General features: G+C 43.6%; 1 protein-coding gene across 1 annotated transcript in view; it reads right to left on the bottom strand.

Annotated features, from left to right (window-relative positions):
* The window catches only part of LOC126188372 (uncharacterized), a 112,787-nt gene that overhangs the window by 33,706 nt on the left and 54,509 nt on the right, over window positions 1-24,572 (bottom strand). Inside the window, exon 2 of the mRNA XM_049929971.1 lies at window positions 9,074-9,319. Coding sequence (XP_049785928.1) covers window positions 9,074-9,319 — 246 coding nt within the window. The remainder of the gene's footprint in view (window positions 1-9,073; window positions 9,320-24,572) is intronic.

The following is a 24,572-nucleotide window of genomic DNA, read 5'->3' as shown; positions in this document are numbered from 1 at the left end:
CCGACGACTGGCGACAACATTGATGTACTGTGGAGACCTCACGCCCCACGTGTTGAGCAATTCGGCGGTACGTCCACCCGGCCTCCCGCATGCCCACTATACGCCCTCGCTCAAAGTCCGTCAACTGCACATACGGTTCACGTCCACGCTGTCGCGGCATGCTACCAGTGTTAAAGACTGCGATGGAGCTCCGTATGCCACGGCAAACTGGCTGACACTGACGGCGGCGGTGCACAAATGCTGCGCAGCTAGCGCCATTCGACGGCCAACACCGCGGTTCCTGGTGTGTCCGCTGTGCCGTGCGTGTGATCATTGCTTGTACAGCCCTCTCGCAGTGTCCGGAGCAAGTATGGTGGGTCTGACACACCGGTGTCAATGTGTTCTTTTTTCCATTTCCAGGAGTGTATTTTTATATTTTCTCCTTCCATCAATTAAATTCAGTATTTCTTCTGTTACCCAAGGATTTCTACTAGCCCTCGTCTTTTTACCTACTTGATCCTCTGCTGCCTTCACTACTTCATCCCTGAAAGCTACCCATTCTTCTTCTACTGTATTCCTTTCCCCAATTCCTGTCAATTGTTCCCTTATGCTCTCCCTGAAACTCTCTACAACCTCAGGTTTAGTCAGTTTATCCAGGTCCCATCTCCTTAAATTCCGACCTTTTCGCAGTTTCTTCAGTTTTAATCTACAGTTCATAACCAAGAGATTGTGTTCAGAGTCCCCATATGACCCTGGAAATGTCTTACAATTTACAACCTGGTTCCTAAATCTCTGTCTTACCATTATATAATTTATCTGAAACCTGTCAGTATCTCCAGGTTTCTCCTATGTATACACCTTCTTTCACGATTCTTGAACCAAGTGTTAGCTATGATTAAATTGTGCTCTGTGCAAAATTGTACCAGGCGGCTACCTCTTTCATTTCTTACCCCCAATCCATATTCACCTACTACGTTTCGTTCTCTCCCTTTTTCTACTGCCGAATTCCCGTCACCCATGACTATTAAATTTTCGTCTCCCTTCACTATCTGAATAATTTACTTTATTTCTTCATGCATTTCTTCAATTTCCTCGTCATCTGCAGAGCTAGTTGGCATATAAACTTGTACTACTGTAGTAGGTGTCGGCTGCGTATCTATCTTGGCCACAATTATGCGTTCACTATGCTGTTTGTAGTAGCTTACCCGCATTCCTATTTTCCTATTCATTATTAAACCTACTCCTGCATTACCCCTATTTGGCTCAAATGGCTCTGAGCACTATGGGACTTAACATCTATGGTCATCAGTCCCCTAGAACTTAGAACTACTTAAACCTAACTAACCTAAGGACAGCACACAACACCCAGCCATCACGAGGCAGAGAAAATCCCTGACCCCGCCGGGAATCGAACCCGGGAACCCGGGCGTGGGAAGCGAGAACGCTACCGCACGACCACGAGATGCGGGCTACCCCTATTTGACTTTGTGTTTATAACCCTGTAGTCACCTGACCAGAAGTCTTGTTCCTCCTGCCACCGAACTTCACTAATTCCCACTATATCTAACTTTAACCTATCCATTTCCCTTTTTAAATTTTCTAACCTGCCTGCCCGATTAAGTGATCTGACATTCCACGCTCCGATCCGTAGAACGCCAGTTTTCTTTCTCCTGATAACGAAGTCCTCTTGAGTAGTCCCCGCCCGGAGATCCGAATGGGGGACTATTTTACCTCAGGAATATTTTACCCAAGAGGACGCCATCATCATTAGCCATACAGTAGAGCTGCATGCCCTCAGGAAAAATTACGGCTGTAGTTTCCCCTTGGTTTCAACCGTTCGCAGTACCAGCACAGCAAGGCCGTTTTCGTTAGTGTTACAAGGCCAGATCAGTCAATCATCCAGACTGTTGCCCCTGCAACTACTGAAAAGTCTGCTGCCCCTCTTCAGGAACCACACGTTTGTCTGGTCTTACAGTACGCACACCACAGCTACATTTCGACCTTTATCAAAGTCGGAAAAGTGATGGTACGCATTTCTCCTCCTTACACGAGGCATCACAATAACGTCTCACCAGGCCACGCCGGCAAACTGCTGTTTGTGTTTGAAAAATCTGCTGGTAACTTTCCTCGTGTCAGCGCCAACCTTGTGTGAATGCTCTGAAAAGCTACTCATTTGCATATCACAGCATCTTCTTCCTGTCGGTTAAATTCCGAATCTGTAGCACGTCATCTTCGTGGTGCAGCAATTTTAATGGCCAGTAGTGTAAGTGTGTCACTTTCTTATTTTAAGTTCTAGTACCTATCTTGCAGCTACGCTTGAACTCATGAACGTTGTTGAAGAAATGTAAAATGGGCTCGCTAATGGAAAAAGGTCTAACATTTGCGAGATACTGGGTGACAGTTATTGAACTACATGAAAAAACGTAAATTAGTCACAAATTAAGAAGTGCAGACACTTCATTCAACATGTAAACGTCACTACTGATATTCAGGCTTAGGTTATGACATGTTCGATATGCCTACCATCATTGACGGTGATGTGGCGCAGTCGAATAATGAAATTCTGCACGACCCGCTGAAGTGTCGGGACATCGATGCCGCCGATGACGTCGTGAATGACTGTCTTCAGCTCAGCAGTGGTTCTGTGGTTATTGCTCTACAACTTCTCTTCAATCAATCCCCATAAAAAGGAGTCGCTTGCGTTCAGATCCGGAGTACATGGCGGCCAATCGAGGCCTACGCCAGTGGCGTCTTGGTATTCAAGAACCAGCATGCGGTCCCCAGAGAACTCCTCCAGGACATCAACACTCTCCTGCTTCGATGGGGTCGAGCTCCGTCAATGAACCACATCTTGTCGTAATCAGGGTCGCTTTGGACATTGGGAATGCAATCATGTTCCGAAACCTTCACGTACCGTACAATGTAAGCTTTCACGGTCGGTGTTGTCTTCAACTGAAACTTCCGGGCTGAGAAACCGTGGTCGATGTACAAAATTTCCACCTAACGTTTCGTCCCCATCATCTGCGGGAGACAGAAGATGTCTCCCGCACCGAAGTGGCCGCGCGGTTCTGGCGCTGCAGTCTGGAACCGCGAGACCGCTACGGTCGCAGGTTCGAATCCTGCCTCGGGCATGGATGTGTGTGATGTCCTTAGGTTAGTTAGGTTTAACTAGTTCTAAGTTCTAGGGGACTAATGAACTCAGCAGTTGAGTCCCATAGTGCCCAGAGCCATTTTTTTTATTTTATTTTATTTATTTTTTTTTGTCTCCCGCAGATGGAGGGGATCCGACAGCCGATCAGTTCCCGTCATCTCGCCAGGAAGGAGGTACACGGCTCGTGTTGTCTATGGTTCAACTATGCCCTGACAGTCAATACCGCGGTTCGATCGCGTCCGCATTGTTACTTTGTGCCAGGACGGACTCTCAACGAGGGAAGTGTCCAGGCGTCTCGGAGTGAACCAAAGCGATGTTGTTCGGACATGGAGGAGATACAGAGAGACGGGAACTGTCGATGACATGCCTCGCTCAGGCCGCCCAAGGACTACTACTGCGGTGTATGACCGCTACCTATGGATTATGGCTCTGAGGAACCCTGACAGCAACGCCACCATGTTGAATAATGCTTTTCATGCAGGCTCAGGACGTTGTCTTACATTTCAAACTGTGCGCAATAGGCTGCATGATGCGCAGCTTCACTCCAACGTCGATGGCGAGGTCAATCGTTGCAACCATGACACAGTGCAAAGCGGTACAGATGGACCCAACAACATGCCAAATGGACCGCTCAGGACTGGCATCACGTTCTCTTCAACGATGAGTGTCGCATATTCCTTCAACCACACAAACGTTGGAGACGTGTTTGGTTGCAACCCGGTCAGGACGAACGCCTTAGACACGCTGTCCAGCGGGTGCAGCAAAGTGGAGATTGCCTGCAGTTTTTGGGTGGCAATATGTGGGGCCAACGTACGCCGCTGGTGGTCATGGAAGGCGCGGTAACGACTGTACGATACGTGAATGCCATCCTCCGACCGATAATGCAACCATATCGACAGCATATTGGTGAGGCATTCGTCTTCATGGACGACAATTCGTGTCCCCACCGTACACATCTTGTGAATGACTTCCTTCAGGATAGCCGGCCGCGGTAGCCGTGCGGTTCTCGGCGCTCCAGTCCGGAGCCGCGCTGCTGCTACGGTCGCAGGTTCGAATCCTGCCTCGGGCATGGGTGTGTGTGGTGTCCTTAGGTTAGTTAGGTTTAAGTAGTTCTAAGTTCTAGGGGACTGATGACCTCAGCAGTTGAGTCCCATAGTGCTCAGAGCCATTTGAACCATTTTTTTTTCCTTCAGGATAATAACATCGCTCGACTAGAGTGGCCAGCATGATCTCCAGAAATGAGTTCTGGGATAGATGGAAAAGGGTTGTTTATGGACGAGGTGACCGATCAACCACTCTGAAGGATCTACACCAGATCGCCATTGAGGAGTGGGACAATCTGGGACAACAGTGCCTTGATGAACTCGTTCAGAGTATGCCATGACGAATACATGCAAACATCAATGCAAGAGGACGTGCTACTGGGTATTAGACGTACAGACGTGTACAGCAGTTTGGACCACAACCTCTGAAGATTTCGCTGTTTGGTGGTACAAGCAATGTGTGGTTTTCATGAACAATAAAAAGGGCGGAAATGATGTTTATGTTGGTCTCTATTCCAATTTTCTGAACAGGTTCCGGAACTCTCGGAACCGAGATGATTCAAAACTTTTTTTGATGTGTCTAATTCTAACCGACAGGGGTTGGAGACGAGGGCACACTTAGGCAAAGACACTCGATCTAAACTCGAAAAATGTGCTGGTCAGTGAATGGTGAAGTACCTAAAAAAGTTTCATACTTTCTGAACCGAACTGCATGCTAAGGTACGTGTGGAGTCAGGTACTGGGAGTAAGGTCTTTGTTTATAGTGGCAGACAAAGCTGTATGTCAGTGTGCCAGACAGCACATAAACTGGACAGCAACTGAATGGTGTAGCGTTGTATGACTCGATGCGTCGCTGTTTTGCCTCTTATTAAATTATACAAACCGTCGACTGCACTAACGCCCCAATGAGGAGTTTAAACCAAAGTGTGTGGAGGATGCAGTTCAAGGTGATGTTGTTTTAGGGGCGTTTTACGTACGACTGGTTGGGCCCACTCACTAAGTATACTGTGAACATGAACCGAGATGTTTGTTTCTACTCAGTCACCATGTGATGCCCTGTCTTCCACTTCCTCATGATGAGTGTGCTGTGAACTCTCATCTTCCAAGAACTGAGTTCTCAGGGTGGCATGTATGTTTTCCTTGTTTGTCAGATATCGCACTTCGACTGGCCAGCTAAGTCACCCGATCTCAATGCATAGAAAATGTATGCGACATGAGGTAGACTGTAGCAATCAACAATCCCACAATTAAGTAGCTAGCGAATGCAGTGGGATTACCATACCTCCAGGGGTTGATAAGATGGCCATCTTTCTCTGAACCTGTCCACTACTTCATTTCAGAGGTTGCGTGAGATAAGTGACCTTTTAAGAGGAATCTGCTGTTACAAAACGTTTAGCTCCGGGCAGAGGCCCGTCCACAGGTGGCGAGGCTGGCCTTGTCTTTCCCCCAGCTCGTTCCCAAAGAGGGTTGTGCAACACGGGTTCCTCTGTTCCTGGGAACATGGAATTCTTTGTAGAAGCCTTTTAGCCAGATGTGAGATCTCTAGGCAAGTGTGGCTTTCCTCAGGCCATGCGAATGTTTGCTACGATGTCTCAGAGTAACGTCCAGTTTAAACTTTCAGAAAACTACCTTCTAATTGGATTATTGGCTGTTTCTCTGGACAGCTCGTTCAATTGGTTCAAATGGCTCTGAGCACTATGGGACTTAACAGCTATAGTCATCAGTCCCCTAGAACTTAGAACTACTTAAACCTAACTAACCTAAGGACAGCACACAACACCCAGTCATCACGAGGCAGAGAAAATCCCTGTCCCCGCCGGGAATCGAACCCGGGAACCCGGGCGTGGTAAGCGAGAACGCTACCGCACGACCACGAGCTGCGGACGGACAGCTCGTACTTTCAAGCTCTGGCTACATGCACAGTTGCCTATTTGTCAATTTCACAATTGCGTTATTCAGTGGGGAAGCTTCGTGGCTCCGGCTGTCCACTTTTTAGCTATTAGCTGACGAATAATGAGATAGAAAAGAGTTGGAAATTGTTTAACGCTCTTACGTATTTTTCATTCGTTGGAAATCTGAATCTCCACGCTCACTGGGAGGCGATTTCCAGTTCTGGGACCCTATTCTGTATCGTTCATACCAATCGGTGTAGTAGGTTAGTCTGGGTACTGACGTCATTTTTGGTTCTTTATCGAAATATCCTATTCAGTAAGCTTCTGAGACTTGTTACCGAACGGACCTCCCACCGATTTTACGACAATTGTACCGAGAGGTTTTGGATTTCGGGCTGGCCCTGTCGATCGGTGAGCTGCGGTTTCTGTACACCTATAATTTGTTATTTTAAACATATTTAGCGGTTTTAGCTTTGGATTTAGTGATTGTGTTACTAAAGAATCACCAGAGGACGCATCTGGTTGGAAAGTGAGTTCATAATAGACTATTTTCCTTTGTTAGAAATATGGTCAGGTTAGGTTGTTACTGTGAATGATTCCATCCAAAAAAAGTTTTCGCCCAATATTCTCTCAAAATACATATTATTTTTATGCAAATAAGAGTTTAAAGATCATTAATGTCAAGACATTGGCTCTGCTTACGTATATTACATGAGTGTCAACTAACGTTACTAGTGACTTTATGTATTTTTTCCCACAAATGGTTTAGTTAGTAACTATCGAAAGGTGTTTACAACTTTCAAGTAACAATGGAAAGCAATTATGCGAAGCCTGATATTGGAAACCTTCCAAACTATCACGCATTTATGACTTACGCAGCACCGTTTCGCATGAAAGTCAGCCTACGTTCCTCTACATAATAATACAAGAATTGAGCCCTACGTTACCGATGTTCGGCATCGCCAAAGTGGTTAGCGCGCGGGAAAGCGGTGCGAAAGGTCATTGGTTCCCGCATGGATAGATACAAATTTTTTTTTTCCGCTTCATATATGCAACACTTTCTGAGACATTGTTATTCGTGTTCAGATTTTTCTGCACGAAAGAGTTCACGTCCTCAGTAATGATTTCGTGATTTATGTGTGTTTAAAATACGAAATATGAAATTGTTGGAGATGAAATTGCTTTGAGTGAATCAACCAACAGTCACCTTTATATTGTTCCTTGTCAGAAATAATTCACCATTTTTTCGGGATATGTAGTGATTTCCGAGTATGCGGTTAGACAGGAATCTAACAGCACAACTTAAATTACTGAGAATGTAATTATCAGCAGTCATCTTCATACTATTGCTTGTCACAAGTATTTATCTGCGATCGAATCCTCAACCACAGTAGACAGAGATGAAAGATCTCTACAGTAATATTTAGACTGTAGCACCATATACGAAACATTTTCATTCATGAGATGCATGTTATAAACTTCTAAAAACTGCAGGAGCTCTCGAAAATCCGTTTTTTTTTAAATTTTGTTTCTAAGGCCCAAATCGTTGACGTATCATATAGGGAAGTGGGCTACTTAATCATTTGGATCTCTAGGTGCGAGTTATAACCACATTCTGTTTATCTTCTTATTCTTTGAAACTCTCAGAATCAATTTTTCGGGTGTTTTTATAGATGTATTAGTACAACGTGTTACTACGCACTATTCCTAACTGATTTTCCGAAACGTAAAATCCAAAACACGATGTCAGTGTGAAAGAGAATAAGATGACATAATGCGGCGTTTACGACAATCTGCCGAATACAGTCAAATACGCTATCGTTATCATGCATGCATGGAAACACGCGGTCAGAGAAACTGTAAAAAAAGTTTATGCATTTCAGCCGAGTATCATGGAAATGGATATACTGCGCCTGATACTGTTAAGGAGGAGGCAAGGGCGATGAAGGCGGGCACGTCAGCTCGATGGAATGCGGCGTCATGCGTAAACGCAATTTTCGGTACTTGGAAGAATAGCACCCCAGATCACGTAAGTGATCTGGGATAGCACGCCTGTGTCGTCTGCTAGCTGCTTTGTGTTAGTGGAGCTGTGCGCGGTGCAGTGCGTATGCGCGGATCTGCGGCCGCTTGCCTTTGGTTGGCTTGCGCGACACGAACCGACAACAGCGCTTCGGTTCTCTAGACCCGAACGGTATCGTCACCGTAATGCATACTGAATAACGCAAGGACTCTAATTCGAGTACTAGACCGTTCGGTGCTCTTGAGTACCGAAACGATCGGCACAATGGCGGAAAGATACAGAATAGGCACCCAGAGTAGACTAATTCGCTCGCTTCAGGCGCTCAATACGTGTGGTTAAAGTCACAAATGCAGCGTGCTCCTCTCAAAGTTCAATTTGCAAATCTTATGAGGTACACTCCTACATTTCTGTGAACTTTCCACATTTAATTAACAATATTTTCAGTCACTGGCCATATCCACGCATTATTAACGTAATTATATTTTATTCTCAGCATCAACCTGTGCCGAGGTTCTACTTTGAGTTGTATTCTCTTGTCAAATTGTCAATGGTTCTGTTTAAGATGTCAGTAGTTATTTTCAAGTTCAAATCCAACATAACGGTTTGTTATGGTGTTCATTTGTTTCCATTCATGACTGGAGGAGCCATCCTCTCATTTCCATACCTACGTGAGTGATTGGTACCAATTTGTTTCATGTTTGATTTGGTCACCCGGATTAATATTCATTTAAATAAGAAGTTTTACATTATGTGACAGTATCTTTGTTTATGATTAATCTCCATCATTATTTGGGATGATTCCTCATTCTGTTGTGCACCAAAATTTTCTGGCGTCCTAGGGGTATGCTCCCACCTCAGCCGACACCCAACAGGTTCACTAATATTTTTGTCCAGCGAGCTTACACTGCGACGCGGTGTAAAGTTTTGTTTTGACAACTTATTCGATACAGTAAGGAAATAAAGTCAGTATAAGGCACTCGGAGCTCACCTTTTACCGTTGTATTGACACTGGGTCTGCTCGGTGACGCGTTGCGCCTGTACCCGACCACCAGGCTCAAGAAGATTCCGCAGACCGTGACGAGAACGACGAGCAGCACGATGAAGACCATGTTGCGCTCGCAGCAGGACTGCACGACGTCGGCTCCCACGTCTCTGATCAGCCCAGTCAACTGACCCTTCCGAGCGAGCTCCGCCGCTATCAGCTGACACCCAGATGGCTTCACTGTCCTGAAATCTGGAGATATACGGTGTCCTGATCCACTGACTGCCACACGCGTGCAACGCTATTGGCTTTATTCGTGCACAATATTTAGCAAACAACAGGTGCAGATACGACCGTAGATTCCGTCTGTCCAACAATTTTGGAATGGCAGGAAGCGACGTACTGGGGGAGTATAAGGTGCTGGTGGATTTATTGGACAAATTTAAATTAATCGTTTATTAAAAGGAACCAAGAGTGAACTTTGCACTTTACTGCAAGAGAGAATTCACGCTGGCTGATCCCAACAGTTATATCTCGAATTTTACTTACTCTGAAGAGTCAAAGAAACTTGTACAGTTGCGTAATATAGTGTAGGGCCCCCGCGAGTACGCAGAAGTGCCGAAACACGACGTGGCACGAACTCCACTAATGTCTCAAGTTGTGCTGGACACAATGAATTCTGCAGGGCTCTCCATAAATCCGTAAGAGTACGAGGGGGTGGAGATGTCTTCTGAACAGCACGTTGAAATGTATCCCACGTATGCTCAATAATGTTCATGTCTGGCGAGTTTGGTGGCCAGTGGAAGTGTTTAAAATCAGAAGAGTGTTCCTGGAGCCACTCTGTAGCATTCTCCTGCTGGAATTTCCCAAGTCTATCGGAATGCACAATGGACATGAATGGATGCTGGTGATCAGACAGGATTCTTATGTACATGCCACCTGTGAGAGTAGTATCTAGAGGTATCAGGCGTCCTACATCAAGCCACCTACTCACGGCCCACATCATTACAGACCATCCACCAGCTTGAACAGTCCCATGCTGACATACAGGGTTCATGGGGTTTGGGTTTGGGTTGTTTGGGGAAGGAGACCAGACAGCGAGGTCATCGGTCTCATCGGAGTAGGGAAGGATGGGGAAGGAAGTCCGCCGTGCCCTTTGAGAGGAACCATCCCGGCATTTGCCTGGAGTGATTTAGGGAAATCACGGAAAACCTAAATCAGGATGGCCGGACGCGGGATTGAACCGTCGTCCTCCCGAATGCGAGTCCAGTGTCTAACCACTGCGCAGGGTTCATGGGTTCGTAAGGTTGTCTCCATGCCCATACACGTCCATCCATTCGATACAATTTGAAAATAGATTCGTCCGACCAGACAACATGTTTCCAGTCATCAACAGTCGAATGCCAGTGTTGACGGTCCCGGGCGAGGCGTAAAGTTTTGTGTCGTGTAGTCATCAAGGATACACGAGTGGGACAGCGGCTCCGAAATTCATATCGATGATGTTTCGTTGAATGGTTCGCAGTCTGACACTTGTTGATGGCCCAGCACTGACACCTGCAGCAATTTGCGGAAGGGTTGCACCTCTGCCACGTTGAACGATTCTCTTGAGCCGTCGTTGGTCTCGTTCTTGTCGGATCTTTTTCCGGCCGTAGCGACGTCGGAGATTTGATGTTTGACGGGATTAATGATATTCACGGTGCACTCCTGAAATAGTCGTACGGGAAAACTCTTCACCGCTACCTCGGAGACGCTGTGTCCCATCGCTCATGTGCCGACTATAACACCACGTTCAAACTCACTTACATCTTGAAAACCCATCATTGTAGCAGCAGTAACCGATCTAACAACAGCACCGGACACTTAATGTCTTATATAGGCGTTGTCGACCGCAGCACCGTCTATTGCTTGTTTACACATCTTTGTACAGGGTTATTACAAATGATTGAAGCGATTTCACAGCTCTACAATACTTTTATTAATTGAGATATTTTCAAAATGCTTTGCACACACATACAAAAACTCAAAAAGTTTTTTTAGGCATTCACAAATGTTCGATATGTGCCCCTTTAGTGATTCGACAGACATCAAGCCGATAATCAAGTTCCTCCCACACTCGGCGCAGCATGGCCCCATCAATGAGTTCGAAAGCATCGTTGATGCGAGCTCGCAGTTCTGGCACGTTTCTTGGTAGAGGAGGTTTAAACACTGAATCTTTCACATAACCCCACAGAAAGAAATCGCAGGGGCTAAGTCGGGAGAGCGTGGAGGCCATGACATGAATTGCTGATCATGATCTCCACCACGACCGATCCATCGGTTTTCCAATCTCCTGTTTAAGAAATGCCGAACATCATGATGGAAGTGCGGTGGAGCACCATCCTGTTGAAAGATGAAGTCGGCGCTGTCGGTCTCCAGTTGTGGCATGAGTCAATTTTCCAGCATGTCCAGATACACGTGTCCTGTAACGTTTTTTTCGCAGAACAAAAAGGGGCCATAAACTTTAAACCGTGAGATTGCACAAAACACGTTAACTTTTGGTGAATTGCGAATTTGCTGCCCGAATGCGTGAGGATTCTCTACCGCCCAGATTCGCACATTGTGTCTGTTCACTTCACCATTAAGAAAAAATGTTGCTTCATCACTGAAAACAAGTTTCGCACTGAACGCATCCTCTTTTATGAGCTGTTGCAACCGCGCCGAAAATTCCAAGCGTTTGACTTTGTCATCGGGTGTCAGGGCTTGTAGCAATTATAAACGGTAAGGCTTCTGCTTTAGCCTTTTCCGTAAGATTTTCCAAACCGTCGGCTGTGGTACGTTTAGCTCCCTGCTTGCTTTATTCGTCGACTTCCGCGGGATACGCGTGAAATTGGCCGGACGCGTTCAACTGTTTCTTCGCTCACTGCAGGCCGACCCGTTGATTTCCCCTTACAGAGGCATCCAGAAGCTTTAAACTGCGCATACCATCGCCGAATGGAGTTAGCAGTTGGTGGATCTTTGTTAAACTTCGTCCTGAAGTGTCGTTGCACTGTTATGACTGACTGATGTGAGTGCATTTCAAGCACGACATACGCTTTCTCGGCTCCTGTCGCCATTTTGTCTCACTGCGCTCTCGAGCGCTCTGGCGGCAGAAACCTGAAGTGCGGCTTAAGCCGAACAAAACTTCATGAGTTTTTCTACGTATCTGTAGTGTGTCGTGACCATATGTCAATGAATGTAGCTACAGTGAATTTATGAAATCGCTGCAATCATTTGTAATAGCCCTGTATTTGAATACGCATGCCTATACCAGTTTCTTTGGAGCTTCAGTGTATTGCGTTTGACTGTGAAACAACAAATCTTCTACCTTATAATTGATATGAAAATGTAAGTCTGTAATTTCTCATGCGCATTACATTAAAACAACAAATAAGATGCAAGGACATATACCTGTCATCAAAGCACCGTCACACACGAAATGTGATACACTGAGTGCTAATGCTCAATGCTAAAACTCAAAATATTAAGACCAATATTTCAGCAAAATGCCTTAAAGTGGGTATTCGCGCAAAACTTTACATAAGAACATTCACGGCGTGTTCATCAGTTCAGTCGGGACACATCTAAATGCTTGCACACTTTGGCACAAATTCCGCAATTAACATTTTCACAGAAAAATCCACAAATTAACATATATAGCATTTACATCAGCTAACTTAAGGCATATGGAAAACGTTGCGTCCCAGTAACATATGATAGTTCTCTGCAGCACTTAATTGCATACGTAAATACACGACAACCTACATATAACACTAATTTTAACAAACTGGAATGAAAGTACGAATCTTGACATGTCATGACAGGCCTTCTGACTTATACAAGAGACCAACGAGGCACACACAGATTAAAACTGGGTGCCGGACCGGTAATCGAACTCGGGACCTTTGCCTTTCGCAGGGAAGTGCTCTACCATCTGAGATATCCAATCATGATTCACAACCCGTCCTCACAACTTCAATTCTGCCAATAGCTTGTCTCCTACCTTCCGAACTTCACAGGAGCTCTTCCACGAACCTTGCAGAGCTAGTACTCCCGGAAGAATGGATATTGCGGAGACATGGCTTAGCCACAGCCTGGGGGGTGTTTCCAGAATGAGATTTTCACTCTGCAGCGGAATGTACGCTGATATGAATATCTCATTCTGGCACACACAGTTTAACAAGGCACTGACATGCAGCTGGCAATACCACCCCAATTGCTGACACCCACCTCCCTCCCCACCCCACCCCCCCTCCAAAAAAAAGGGAACAAAAGTAAAACAAACAAAGCTGTACAAAGCATAATGGCCGACAGAACAACGTCACTCACACTCATGGCAACCTTTATCAGCCTCAGCCGAGCACCATGCTAATGCCGCTGGGATGCCGTTATCCAGACACACAGCAGGAGAAGATGGCAAACTGGCAGCTTACATCCACTGCTGGCGCATCCACAGTGTACATCTGTGTATCTGTGTGCGATATTCGGTATAATACAGCATCGAAGTAACGGTAGGCCGACAGTCTGTTTGTAACACCATAGCTCTAATGCTGTACTGATTTATTTTGCCTTTTGTTTTATTTAATGTTATATCGTTGAGTTTCTGTAAATGATGTTGGATTGAATCGATACCATGAGAGTGTTTATTCTTTAATTTGTAAAAACTTTGATGTCATGGTTTGATGCTATTCAATGTAGTGTACCATCTTTTAAATTCTTTGTCTCATTTGGAAGGAACAAAACTTAACGTATGTAATTGTAATTTTCTTTAAATAATTTTTTTTAGAAATACCAATATGTGCAAACTATATGTTGTGTTTGAAGTAACTACTTGCTGTTGTGTAAAGACTGATCTTCACTTAGGGTACTTAGTTATTTTGTAAGTAGAAGGTGGTGTGGTTCCCCTCGGGAACGGAACTGCGTAGCGCGCGCAAAATGTGGTAGGTATGGATAGAAAGGCGGAACCAAGAGTCAGTCGCGGACGAGCTACCAAACTGTCAACTGCTCATGTAAAAGCTGTGTATTGTGCTGGAGCTGAGAGAGGCTTTTCGTGCCGCTTTCCAATGTCTCGGATGGATCGATAAAGAGCTGGAACTATCCTGCAATTGGTATCTATTGTCGCCACCAAGAAATGACAGAGTCCAGCATTTCCGCCTGAAAATCCACCCACCGACATGCACTTGCCACCACGTTGCGCAATCACTGAAAAGGAACCAAGGAATTGTAATGTACAGTGAAGGATCAGCTCATGTGGATGATTTATTTGTTTTCAATTATAAGGTAAACAAAAAGACTATTTATGAAAACCTACCTTGATCTATCCTCTATCACATTCCACTTAGGATCCTTCCCATGCTAAAGAGATTACCGAGTGTCCTTATTTGGAAGAACATTAAAGCCCAGAGTTTTACTAATTAATGCCTCTTGAACATAGTAAAAAGAAAGTTAATGCGGCAAGAGAGTGAGATAAAGTAAATAATGTTTGCTGAAAGTAATTTGCAATTAAAACTCGCTGTTAAAAGTTTGTCGGATTGCTAAAAGAACTAAAGTGAAAAATAGAATTTAAAGTAATAAAGTAGTACAAACAGGTATTATAATAGTTTGCTGTCAACTTAAAAAATTAAAGTTCTTAAAACTAAGGCTTATAAAGTTTTCCTTAGTAAATGATCATATTGCTGACTGTTGTAAATCGCGATAGGTAAGTCAGTATCTTACAAATATGTCAATTTTGTGTCTCACTGTAGAAAAGTTGAAAGCTGCAATTGTGGAAAGTTGTATACTCATGCTTGCTAAGCACTTGTTTCTCTTGTGTATTGAAAGTGCATATTAATAGTGTAACAGGATCCACAGTTTATCCTTTATGCTCATGATAAATAACAATTAATAGAAAGACCACCATCTATGAAAACAGTAACTTCTTTTATTCATAGGTCAGTGAGAAAATGTTTCTTAGTGAAATACATTTACCTTTCATTCTAAATATAAAAGTATTTAGCTGAGGGAGACTTAACCTATGCCCAGTTCATAATTTTTGCAATGAACTACATTTAAAATTTTTTGTCAGATAGAAAAATGTTTGAAAAGTAATGCTGAACCTATGTCCACTTTATGAGTCTACAGTGAATATTAATAGTAATATTATTGAGACCATTCAGTTCGACTAAGCCCTGAAGGCAACAGTGTGTATCGTTACCTGTTATATTTATGCAAATAGTTTGTTCTGCTCTAACTGTCAGCTTCAACCTTAATGTTAACATTTGCAAGTGCCAGTGTTCATTGCACTCTCGTGTGACAAAGTATAGGCTGTGTTTGCCCATTGAAGTTACTTATTTTCAGTTTCTTGAATAAGAATGTTACTCATTCTTATGTCTCATTAGGCTGGCGACCGTTTTTGTTATTATTTGAACACTATGGATAGGTAAATTATTGCTTGTTACTGTTTAAATATTTACGTAATTCTGACTTTCACTCCTGATAAGCCACCTCCGTTAGGTACATCACGGTCAACATAACAAAATTCCTTTAAGAGGGTAACACTGCTCTTCTTCTTTATACTGTAATTGCTTTAATAAAAATAATTTCATTATACGAATTGCTTCCAGCTTTGAGGTTATAGAATGACAGTAGCGGGCGGTAGTGTTATATGTTCCTGATGCCAGTTGCTCCCCAACACCCACGTGACTCCTGTCCTCCGTGCATGACGCAGAGCACTGGCACACAAACAAACAGCGTGCACTCCGTGTGCGTAGCTAAGGACTGCCCTCCGTGCTCAGTGGTCGCGGCGACAACTTCAATACACAGGCCGGCAGCTGCCCAAACCACTGCAGCGGACCACGTGTTGCCTTCCCTGTTCATATGCGAACTACCGACCGAGACGGTGCACGAGCCAACGCCGCTCGACTTCCACATTGTCACAGATCACCAGCACCACGGCGTACTCTCGACAAGCCTTCCTGATACCGATTGCCAGAGACATGGTGTCACAGCTCGACAACTAACGTAGAATCTTCGCAAATATGTGATGTGCTCTACGAGTGTCAGACTAATAGGAGAAAGTATGTTATACTCAACGGCGAAAGCTCTAAAAAAACGGAAGTTACGTGGAGGAAATGTAATAGGAGCCCTAACGGCGGGTTGTTAATGCCGGGTTGTTATAGTTAAACTTTCTCTTTTTAACACGTTATAACACGGAGCAAGCAGTAAAGGAAACAAAAGAAAAATTCGGAGTAGGTATTAAAATCCATGGAGAAGAAATAAAAACTTTGAGGTTCGCCGATGACACTGTAATTCTGTCAGAGACAGCAAAGGACTTGGAAGAGCAGTTGAACGGAATGGACAGTGTCTTGAAAGGAGGATATAAGATGAACATCAACAAAAGCAAAACGAGGATACTGGAATGTAGTCGAATTAAGTCGGGTGATGTTGAGGGTATTAGATTAGGAAATGAGACACTTAAAGTAGTAAAGGAGTTTTGCTATTTGGGGAGCAAAATAACTGATGATGGTCGAAGTAGAGAGGATATAAAATGTAGACTGGCAATGGCAAGGACAGCGTTTCTGAAGAAGAGGAATTTATTAACGTCGAGTATAGATTTAAGTGTCAGGAAGTCGTTTCTGAAGGTATTTGTATGGAGTGTATCCATGTATGGAAGTGAAACGTGGACGATAAATAGTTTGGACAAGAAAAGAATAGAAGCTTTCTAAATGTGGTGCGGCAGAAGAATGCTGAAGATTAGATGGGTAGATCACATAACTAATGAGGAGGTATTGAATAGGATTGGGGAGAAGAGAAGTTTGTGCCACCACTTGACCATAAGAAGGGATCGGTTGGTAGGACATGTTCTGAGGCATCAAGGGATCACCAATTTAGTATCGGAGGGCAGCGTGGAGGGTAAAAATCGTAGGGGGAGACCAAGAGATGAATACACTAAGCAGATTCAGAAGGATGTAGGATGCAGTAGGTACTGGGAGATGATGAAGCTTGCACAGGATAGAGTAGCATGGAGAGCTGCATCAAACCAGTCTCAGGACTGAAGACCACAACAACAACAACATAACACGGAAACTAATTACCGTACGGGAACCAAACATGGTAGCGTTAATGTCAAGGACGTGGGGAAGAGAAGCAATGAATAATCAGCTCAGTTGAAGGGCTTTTAGTATGCTGCTACGGTACATCATACCATTATAAAGCGGTACTATTAAGACTACAAGAGGGGCTCAATATGGCGTCCGTAAGTGCCCAGAAGAGTCTGAAACCGCAGGACTGCATTCCGCACAGCGGAACGAAGCATTTCTGCAGGTATGCTAGTTACCTCTCTTGATATACTGCGCTTCAGACCAGCATATGTGTGAATGTTCCCCTGGTAAACCCCGTCCTTCAGGTAGCCCCACAATCAGAAATCACAAGGAGTGAGGTCAGATGATCGTTCCGGCCAAGCATTTGGAAACGATCGGTTGATAACTCGATCGTTTCCAGATGTGTTTCGGAGAAGCAGGAGAACTTCACGAACGATAAGTGGTGGGGGCCCCATCTTAAGTGAAAACTGTTGATTTCAATGCGTCTCTTCCTGTAGGGCGGGTATGACATACTGGCGAAGCATATCACAGTAATGCTGGCCAGCAACACTGCAAGTCTTTGGCCCTTGAGCGCCAACCAGTTCAAAAAGAATGGGCCAATGGTGAACATAGCTGTGAAGCCACACCATATGATGACACGTTCACAATACAGAGGAACTTCATGCACAGTGACTGGAGGTGGGGATCCCCACACTCAGCAATTCTGTGTGTTCACCTCACCTGTCAGAGAAAAATGAGATTCGTCTGTTCAAAGGATGGACCAGGGCCAGCCTTCGCCAATTTCAGTCCTTACGAGAAAGTGGAGAGCGAAGTCAACACTTCGGTGTGCCTCCTGTGGTGTAAGCTGCCATACGAGGTGAACCTTGTACGGATACAATTTGAGAACGGTTCGAAGCACCTTCCGTACAGTGTACCAAAGGATGTTCAACTGTCGTGACAAGGTCGGCCACTGCCTGACGATCGGGAATTGCGAGCTGCATTGTCTGCCATAGCAACAGCGAGTTCATTAACCATTGGCCTCTTCGCAGAGCGACGCCCAGTTCTCCAGTTAATTCGAACTTCTTCATCATGCTCCGCATCTGCTGGCAATATTCTCAAAGTACAGCAGCAAAGCTTCACCAATAATGCCCTGCTCCTTTTGTCCAAGCTCATGTTGATACGTCAACAAGTGCTCTGCGACTGGTCAAGTGTGTGAGACAACGAATCACGATGACTGATCACAGCACCTGGTGGTCATAGTTGGAACTGGACGGTGGCGTTATGACACATGGAAATCACCCCATACTCTGAAAATTAATGCTACCAAGTTTGGTACTCGTACTTTAATTAGTTTCCATGTTATGTGTTGAATATGGAAAGTTCAATTAGAGCCACACGGTACTTTGTAGAAGCTCCCGGAGAGAACTGTCGGAATGGGAGAGAAAGAACAAACTGCCCGCATTAAAAGATCAGTAACGTTATGGGCACTTAGACGAACTGCCGGCTGGAGTGGCCAAGCGGTTCTAGGCGCTGCAGTCTGGAACCGCGTGACCACTACGGTCGCAGGTTCGAATCCTGCCTCGGGCATGGATGTGTGTGATGTCCTTAGGTTAGTTAGGTTTAAGTAGTTCTAAGTTCTAGGGGACTGACGACCTCAGATGTTAAGTCCCATAGTTCTCAGAGCCATTTGAACCATTCAACTTAGACGAGCTATTTGTCCACCTAAGGCTGGTATCGAGGGGAGGTGAATTTGCTTTGCTTGACTCGAAGCGAATCGGGGAGACGAAGACGACGAGCGAGCACCCCATGTGACCTCGTATACAGAGGAAAGGAGCAAGTGATCAGTAATGGATAATTCCTGTTGTTCCGGCGTAACAGGAAGATCAAGAAAGGTAGAGCAGAGTAAGCTGTGAGACGACGTCAGCCAATAGCCCGCTGACTATGACTGCACGACGACAGGAGTGGCCTCTATAAGAAGGGAATACAAGCCCCGCTCCTGCCAGCCCCGGCCAGACGGAAAAGCAAGGTCCTAGACCGGTACTAGAAGACCAGGACAATCAGAAGACGGACGCTAGGAGATCACTACTATAGTAGTGACGTGTGATCCATATCCATTATCTGCATGGACACTGTCTATAGCGAAGAACATTAAGTATTTGCATGTCGCCCATCGCTTGCGACACGTTCTTGTAAATCCAAAGTTAAGTATTGTCAATCTTCTTTATTGTTGTTGTTGTTGTTGTGGTCTTCAGTCCTGAGACTGGTTTCATGCAGCTCTCCATGCTACTCTATCCTGTGCAAGCTTCTTCATCTCCCAGTATCTACTGCAACCTACATCCTTCTGAATCTGCTTAGTGTATTCATCTCTTGGTCTCCCTCTACGATTTTTACCCTCCACACTGCCCTCCAATGCTAAATTTGTGATCCCTTGATGCCTCAAAACATGTCCTACCAACCGATCCCTTCTTCTAGTCAAGTTGTGCCACAAACTTCTCTTCTCCCCAATCCTATTCAATACCTCCTCATTAGTTACGTGATCTACCCACCTTATCTTCAGCATTCTTCTGTAGCACCACATTTCGAAAGCTTCTATTCTCTTCTTGTCCAAACTAGTTATCGTCCATGTTTCACTTCCATACATGGCTACACTCCATACAAATACTTTCAGAAACGACTTCCTGACACTTAAATCTATACTCGATGTCAACAAATTCCTCTTCTTGAGAAACGCTTTCCTTGCCATTGCCAGTCTACATTTTATATCCTCTCTACTTTGACCATCATCGGTTATTTTACTCCCTAAATAGCAAAACTCCTTTATACTTTAAGTCTCTCATTTCCTAATCTAATTCCCTCAGCATCACCCGACTTAATTTGACTACATTCCATTATCCTAGTTTTGCTTTTGTTGATGTTCATCTTAAATCCTCCCTTTTAAGACGCTATCCATTCCGTTCAACTGCTCTTCCAAGTCCTTTGCTGTCTCTGACAGAATTACAATGTCATCGGCGAACCTCAAAGTTTTTACTTCTTCTCCATGAATTTTAATACCTACTCCGAATTTTTCTTTTGTTTCCTTTACTGCTTGCTCAATATACAGATTGAAAAACATCGGGGAGAGGCTACAACCCTGTCTTACTCCTTTCCCAACCACTGCTTCCCTTTCATGCTCCTCGACTCTTATAACTGCCATCTGGTTTCTGTACAAATTGTAAATAGCCTTTCGCTCCCTGTATTTTACGCCTGCCACCTTCAGAATTTGAAAGAGAGTATTCCAGTTAACATTGTCAAAAGCTTTCTCTAAGTCTACAAATGCTAGAAACGTAGGTTTGCCTTTTCTTAATCTTTCTTCTAAGATAAGTCGTAAGGTCAGTATTGCCTCACGTGTTCCAACATTTCTACGGAATCCAAACTGATCTTCCCCGAGGTCGGCGTCTACCAGTTTTTCCATTCGTCTGTAAAGAATTCGCGTTAGTATTTTGCAGCTGTGACTTATTAAACTGATAGTTCGGTAATTTTCACATCTGTCAACACCTGCTTTCTTTGGGATTGGAATTATTATATTCTTCTTGAAGTCTGAGGGTATTTCGCCTGTCTCATACATCGTGCTCACCAGATGGTAGAGTTTTCTCATGACTGGCTCTCCCGAGGCCATCAGTAGTTCAAATGGAATGTTGTCTACTCCCGGGGCCTTGTTTCGACTCAGGTCTTTCAGTGCTCTGTCAAACTCTTCACGCAGTATCGTATCTCCCATTTCATCTTCATCTACATCCTCTTCCATTTCCATAATATTGTCCTCAAGTACATCGGCCTTGTATAGACCCTCTATATACTCCTTCCACCTTTCTGCCTTCCCTTCTTTGCTTAGAACTGGGTTGCCATCTGAGCTCTTGATATTCATACAAGTGGTTCTCTTCTCTCCAAACGTCTCTTTAATTTTCCTGTAGGCAGTATCTATCTTACCCCTAGTGAGACAAGCCTCTACATCCTTACATTTGTCCTCTAGCCATCCCTGCTTAGCCATTTTGCACTTCCTGTCGATATCATTTTTGAGACGTCTGTATTCCTTTTTGCCTGCTTCATTTACTGCATTTTTGTATTTTCTCCTTTCATCAATTAAATTCAATATTTCTTCTGTTACCCAAGGATTTCTATTAGCCCTCGTCTTTTTAGCTACTTGATCCTCTGCTGCCTTCACTACTTCATCCCTCAGAGCTACCCATTCTTCTTCTACTGTATTTCTTTCCCCCATTCCTGTCAATTGTTCCATTATGCTCTCCCTGAAACTCTGTACAACCTCTGGTTCTTTCAGTTTATCCAGGTCCCATCTCCTTAAATTCCCACCTTTTTGCATTTTCTTCAGTTTCAATCTGCTGTTCATAACCAATTGATTGTGGTCAGAATCCACATCTGCCCCAGGAAATGTCTTACAATTTAAAACCTGGTTCCTAAATCTCTGTCTTACCATTATATAATCTATCTGATACCTACTAGTATCTCCAGGATTCTTCCAGGTATACAACCTTCTTTTATGATTCTTGAACCAAGTGTTGGCTATGATTAAGTTATGCTCTGTGCAAAATTCTACAAGGCGGCTTCCTCTTTCATTCCTTCCCCCCAATCCATATTCACCTACTATGTTTCCTTCTCTCCCTTTTCCTACTGACGAATTCCAGTCACCCATGACTATTAAATTTTCGTCTCCTTTCACTACCTGAATAATTTCTTTTATCTCGTCATACATTTCATCTATTTCTTCATCATCTGCAGAGGTAGTTGGCATATAAACTTGTACTACTGTAGTAGGCATGGGCTTTGTGTCTATCTTGGCCACAATAATGCGTTCACTATGCTGTTTGTAGTAGCTAACCCGCATTCCTATTTTTTTATTCATTATTAAACCTACTCCTGCATTACCCCTATTTGATTTTGTATTTATAACCCTGTAATCACCTGACCAAAAGTCTTGTTCCTCCTGCCACCGAACTTCACTAATTCCCACTATATCTAACTTTAACCTATCCATTTCCCTTTTTAAATTTTCTAACCTACCTGCCCGATTAAGGGATCTGACATTCCACGCTCCGATCCGTAGGACGCCAGTTTTCTTTCTCCTGATAACGACGTCCTCCTGAGTAGTCCCCGCCCGGAGATCCGAATGGGGGACTATTTTACCTCCGGAATATTTTACCCAAGAGGACGCCATCATCATTTAATCATACAGTAGAGCTGCATGTCCTCGGGAAAAATTACAGCTGTAGTTTCCCCTTGCTTTCAGCCGTTCGCAGTACCAGCACAGCAAGGCCGTTTTGGTTAATGTTACAAGGCCAGATCAGTCAATCATCCAGACTGTTGCCCCTGCAACTACTGAAAAGGCTGCTGCCCCTCTTCAGGAACCACATGTTTGTCTGGCCTCTCAACAAATACCCCTCCGTTGTGGTTGCACCTACGGTACGGCCATCTGTATCGCTGAGGCACGCAAGCCTCCCCACCAGCGGCAAGGTCCATGGTTCCTGGGGGGTTCTTTATTGTAACAAAAATAATTAATGTGATTTACTTGAATTTTGTACAGCTTTCCTAGAAAAGCAGCATCCTTTAGGCGCCCTATAAGAGACGAGTGGGCAACTTAAGAGGACAGACAATGCTCCAAGAAATGGCAGAGTGTTGGACAAGCTCAAAGATGGCTTCTTAGAGCTCTTCAAGAATCTATAGTGATTCACAGTCAAGTATTAAAGTAGTGATTAAATCTGAATAATTCTGGGATGTCGGAAATGTAACGTGCGTCAAATGACACAACAACATTTCAGTATCTTCAAAACTACAAAAATTAATATTTCACAGCCAACAAATGTTTTAAGTATGAACCTCTGAATAAACAACTTTTAAAGACATCATGTTATTTCAACATACGATACCTCTGTTGATAGCAATGCACTACAGCTGTCATCTATGAAAGCTACAAATCAGTTTTATAACATTTTTTATACAGTATCTTTTCATTATGCAAATGTCTGTAGGAGGATCGTGTCCTCCACAATACACATCAAATGAATACACCATGAATATCTCACATTTTGTTATACTTATGTACTTATTTAATGAACAGTTTACTATATTGCCAGTAACTTTATTTGAATTTTTATTGCAACTGATAATACAAAATCATGGTAATTTAAGAAGTGGTCAATTGCATGCATTACCTGACATCAAGTTTTTAAAAGAGTGAAAGATTGTCAAATGCTTTTATGCTGAGAAGGTATAAATAATTGTTTAAACGATATTTAGAGACAATATGTTATCATTTATCGTTAGTGCACTTGGGCAAGATCTGTGGCTTAAATAAATAAATAAATAAATAAATAAATATATATATATATATATATATATATATATATATATATATATGGAGAAATCTTTATTTATATTTATTGCGATTGGTCTGAGTGTGACTGAATATTTGCAGCATTTCTTTGTTTAAATGTTTTTGTAATAGAATATTCTAGTCCAGGAAGTGGTCGAGTTGAGTAAAATTATGTCTGTAGAATGTAAGTTTGATGATTTTTTTTGGGGGGGGGGGGGGGGACAGGACAGGACAGCCTTCAGGCAATGGAAAAGCAGACGGTAGTAGAACACTACGGGAGTCGAGTGGAGACTAGGACTTTTCGAGTTAAGAGCTCCTCAAGGGAGCTATTCTGAACACTTTTACGTTTATGTCTCAAGGAAGCAGACCTGCTGGTGGTAACGAGTGGTATTAGATCGTGCAGGTGATTGCTTCTGGGGGGTGAATGCGCACTACCATACTTCTGAAATGACTTTACATTTTGAGCGATCTGAATTTGCTCCACCGCAGGACACTTTCCGCTTGTATTACAGAACTCAGGATAGACAGAATATGAGACTCTAGTCATCATATTGTGTATGATAATAACTGTTATGAGCTGCTCAACATGTACTGTGATTAGGAAATGGACTTAATTGTCACTTATATTTGATGACTATTTAGTTCAATGATTTTGCGACCATTCTTGTAATGCTCTCAATACAACTTCGCTGCGCTTCATAATGATATTTTCTGTCTGTATTTGAACTGAATATCGTAGGTCCACTACCTGATTATCTGAGTTGTCTTTTCTTGAATAAAGATTATTCAACATAATTCTCTATAGTCTGCATCAATAACAGGCATTACAGAAGAACCACTGTTATTAAATTATTCATTAACTTTCATTTTGTGTTTCTTTTTATTTTGTTAACTCACATTTCTAGACAAAGTATACACAATTTGACTGCAGGATCACAACTGCAGGCTATTATCTGCAGCGAATTACCTTCAGGGGATAAAAGGAGATATTCACGACTTCACGCTATGTGTACATCGAGCTATTCTTTTTAAACAGAGCCGGGAATACCCCCAAGTAACCACAGGTAAAGAT

The sequence above is a fragment of the Schistocerca cancellata genome, chromosome 5 (assembly GCF_023864275.1).
Source record: "Schistocerca cancellata isolate TAMUIC-IGC-003103 chromosome 5, iqSchCanc2.1, whole genome shotgun sequence".
In the NCBI taxonomy this organism is placed as follows: domain Eukaryota; kingdom Metazoa; phylum Arthropoda; class Insecta; order Orthoptera; family Acrididae; genus Schistocerca; species Schistocerca cancellata.
Note: the sequence above shows the minus strand (reverse complement) of the source record. Positions and strands in the feature narration are given on the sequence as shown.